A 4150-nucleotide genomic window follows, 5' to 3' on the forward strand; every position below is an offset into this window, starting at 1 on the left:
GTTTGGTAGTGGATCTCTACGACCTAAGACCACGGTCGCCACCATGGATTTGTATGTTTTATAACCTACGGCCGCGACGCGGATATGTAAGTTTTATGACCCAGCCCACAAACTTGTGTTTATATCTTTCTAGTCAAAGACGAACTCAAAAATCTGATTTAATTGCCCTTTTCAATATTTATTTGTCATTGCTCTCAGCGTCAATACCTGTGATTACAAGGATTAATCTTATAAGAACACATTACCAATTATTACTCAGGAATTATAAGTCTTTTACCATTCTCTCTCCAAACAATTATCTAAAACTTGAAGAGAGAGAGAGAAATAACAATCATAGTAATTAATGTTGAGAGCTACATCGTCCATTGGTAGTGTCAAATTTCAAAGTTCTGGTGTATCTCTTTTCCATCTGCAGAGAATTATAAAATGATGTGATTCGGTTGCCCCTCTCAAGAAGACTCACTTTTGCTTGGAATTTTGTTACCTACAAATAAATTTACGTAACGATCTACGTATCAATATTGTTGTCTTCATATTCAAAATTTAAATTGACATTATTTTTATTAAAATCTTACTTTTTTATGATATACAGTATCGTTAAATTTTCCTTTCGTGCTTAACCCTAGTCATAGATTACCCGATTCCACCTTTTTTTCTTTTCTTTCTTGCTCTTTCTTCTTCTTTTTATTTTTTATTTTTTATTTTTATTTTTATTTTTTTTATTTTTAAAGATAGATTCTGTAAACGATCAGGACCATTCTGGCATATTCAGAAGCATACCGCCGCTGGGCATGAAGATGATGTTACACGAATTCTACACCACTCAATGGACCAAAATATCTGAATGCAAAAAAACCGTGGCGCTGCATCTCTGGGCTGGCCGACATACCCAAGCAGCACAAGATTTCACGAGTATACATACGTTAATTCTATGGCCCCACAACTTTCCTGGCTGAAAAGATCCGAGCTGTTCATGAAGTTTAACTTCTGAGTAGGCAAAATCGAAAAATTATAGTCTGGAAGTACAAATGACGTAGTAATCGCATCTTACTACTATTAAATTGCTTTATGGAAGCACCAATTTTAATCATTTTATGATAGGAAGTGTCTGGCAGAGCACTTAATTTTTATTCAGCAAGAACACCCGTGATCAGAAGATAACTGATGGACAGAACTCGCTGTATAGTCCTTTCAGTTGGAAAACATACCTATCCCGCATAATCAAATCAGAACCAAATACTTTCTTAAATGTGTCATTTAAATTATACGGCACCTCAATATTGAAGCTTCATGAGCAGTCTTAAGCGCATGATCAGAGTGATAAAAAATTTACACAATATATATATAACCCTCCAAGCCAAGCAAGAAGGTAATTTTGAAGCGGATATAATAATTTCCAAATAATTATAATCGATTATAAGTTCAAAAATCAAGAATCAGTACAGGCAAGAGCTGATCAGATTCATGGACATAAATACCATAACAATTAGTGAGCAAGAATTGCAACAGACAAATGTGAGGTGCACATTTGATATCATAGAATAGACTGTATGGTACAAAGTAAAACAATGAATCACCATCCATGGCAACAACCATTACAGTTCTCAATGAACGCCTATCTTAAGTCAACATAAGATCATTGCCTCCTAGGTGAGGGCGAAGGCAAACACGAACCTCATGTTCTTCTGGCCCCACACGAAGTTTTGGCACCATAATCTCGAGCACTGATCCTGGGCCATCATAATAAGCTTCTATATTAGCGTCTTCAGGAATTCGGGTTGAAAGTGGGATTTCTCTAACAAATTCCCCAGGAGGGCAGTGTTCAGAATATGGATCTCTAAGCTTGAAAGTCCTATCATGTCTCTTGATGAATGGCATGCAAGATATGCTCACACAAGATACCTTTATGATACCATGAGTGAGAGTATTTCTCCAAGAGACTTTCACCTTCTGAAGATCCACAAAGGGCAAGCTGATAATGATCAGATATCCTTCTTTATCCTCATATATTGTTTTTGCAGCAGTAACAGGTCCATACACATTCTTCATTACGCCACTAAAGTCATTCAACCATTGTGGCTCATTATGATGAGCTTCCATATCTGGTATCCGATCCAAGGGAGGATTAACAGCCAAGTAGCAATCATCATCGTTGTTTCCATGAGGAAAAAAATCTCTCCTCCTCTTGCTGCTGACAGGTGATAGGTCCATTGCATCACCATTGCTATGGTGAGATGGCTGAGTTGACAAATTCAGGCCAGAACCATTGAGCAATTTCTTTGAGTGGGGATTTGTGGCACCTTTTATCGGAGGAGTCAGCCTCTCAAGCTCAAAATCTGTGTTCGGAAGGTTTCTCCATGAACTAAAAGCACTTGCTTCCGGTGGAATTGAGAAGGTCAAGTCCCTGCCTGTGAGTTCCATCCACCTCTTCCGCTCTTCCTCATCAAGACCCAAAAGATTGGGTGATGGAACAACTTCTATCCCATGCACACACTGGGGGTTCGACAGACCCCTATAATGCTTTCGTTGCATCCTGTGAGATCGTACAAAACCCTTATCAACACTAAATGGAAATGGACGCTCCCCTTGACGAGAATGCCCATTCATGTAACTCCTAAGTTGCATCTTACCTAATGCATTCTCCGGTCTCTCCTTGAAAACCCACATGTACATATTCTCCATGTCATGCTGAACCATGAAAACATCGAGTTTGAGATCAGTTTTGTCAAACCCGGATACTCCATTGCTGTCACGCAAAATCTTGGCCTTTGATTTCTCATTCAATGAGGGCTTAAAGTAAAAGCTGAAGAAAACCCAGGCACCCCAAATACTATCAATCCGCTTGGCGCATTTCCTTCCAGCCTTAGGGATAGTAAGGAAACTCTCGGTCTCATAAACTTGTGAACCAAGCCCAACATCTAAAATATCACAGGGATCCGGATTCCATGGCTGCGGAGGCGGGCTACGCTCGGCCGACAAGGGTAAATTGATATCCGGAGGACGGGGGAGAATGATTTGCCGATTCATCTCCAAATCCAAATCGTCGTGTGGGGAGGTGCTGGAGTCCATGGACAAGAGCGTGGATGGGTGGTGATTCTCCATAGAAAGGGCTGTGAGGAGAGAATCTCCCATTTCTCAGCTCATCTCCAGGGTGATGGTTTCTGTTGCTGGTGGGGTTGAATATTTTGCCATTCCCAATACAAACAATTCAAGAAAACAACCTTATAAACACCTTCAATCAAATGAATCAATCCCCAGTATATCTCCCCTCCATCAAAACCCTAGATTTATCAATCAGATAACAAATTCCCCACAAACCCACATCAATAATCAACAATATTACTCAATAAATCCAACTCAAACAAAAGGAAAAGGTAAATCTTTTAGATTATTAAGAATTTAAAAGAGGATAAAACTTATCAGTTCAATATCTACCTAGCCCAGGAAAGAAATTCAGAAAACGCTAGAGAAAGACAATATATAACCCCAGCCCAAGAATCTCCCAAAATCCTCGAAACAAAGGAGGGAAACACGGAATAAAAACCATCAAATCCATAAAAACCAAAGTTTTTTCCTTTTTTTTTTCACTTACACACACACACACACACACAAAAAGAGTTAAAAAGATCTAAAAATCCAGAGACCCAAGAAGAAGATTGGGATCTTCAAAGATTACCTTTTGGGATAAGCACCAGGGAATCGAGCGGAAGAAGAAGCTCCAAAGGCGACCATTATGCTCATTTCCACCATATCATCATCTACAACGACCATTTCTTTGCCCACCCTCCCCTCGTTTTTGTTTGTTTGTTTTTTTTTTTTTTTTACCTCTTAAATTTTGTTTTCCGTCAAAAGAAAACAGAGAAGAACCGGGAGCGTGTGGGCAGAGAGTGGACTGAAGAGAGAGAAGAAAGCCGTGACTTTTCGTCTCACTATAAAGACGGCATTCGCGAGTAAAAGCCCGCACTAGATATCACCGCATAAGTTTGCCGTTTGTATATACGGTGACGGTTTTCCTTCTCCGCCCGTGTGTAGGTGCCCGCGCGTGTGATCTCTGAGGTCAGTATACAGTATGGGTGCAAATCGTATTTTCAGATCGTATTCGTGTCGTATCCGCATCGTGTTAAATCATAAATATTTGATTATGTATGTC

At 39.6% G+C, this 4150-nt stretch overlaps 1 protein-coding gene across 2 annotated transcripts; it reads right to left on the minus strand.

The window, feature by feature from the left end:
* Nucleotides 1-1390: 1390 nt before the first annotated feature.
* On the minus strand, nt 1391-3911 carry LOC122275805. Of its 2 annotated transcripts, none has more exons than XM_043085067.1 (2): nt 3677-3911; nt 1391-3167 (listed from the first exon to the last, which is right to left on the minus strand). In XM_043085067.1, exon 2 carries the CDS (start codon nt 3130-3132, stop codon nt 1621-1623), a length of 1512 nt encoding a protein of 503 aa, XP_042941001.1. In that variant the 5' UTR covers nt 3133-3167; nt 3677-3911; the 3' UTR covers nt 1391-1620. The 2 variants fall into 2 exon arrangements, with proteins under 2 accessions (XP_042941001.1, XP_042941000.1); XM_043085066.1 differs by having other exon boundaries at nt 1391-3281; nt 3677-3910.
* Between the last annotated feature and the right edge of the window lie 239 nt (nt 3912-4150).

The sequence above is a fragment of the Carya illinoinensis genome, chromosome 9, assembly GCF_018687715.1.
Source record: "Carya illinoinensis cultivar Pawnee chromosome 9, C.illinoinensisPawnee_v1, whole genome shotgun sequence".
In the NCBI taxonomy this organism is placed as follows: Eukaryota; Viridiplantae; Streptophyta; class Magnoliopsida; order Fagales; family Juglandaceae; genus Carya; species Carya illinoinensis.

Excerpts from the sequence above, each read along its gene's own strand:
- LOC122275805 (XM_043085067.1), bottom strand. The coding sequence starts at position 3,132 with ATGGGAGATTCTCTCCTCACAGCCCTTTCTATGGAGAATCACCACCCA.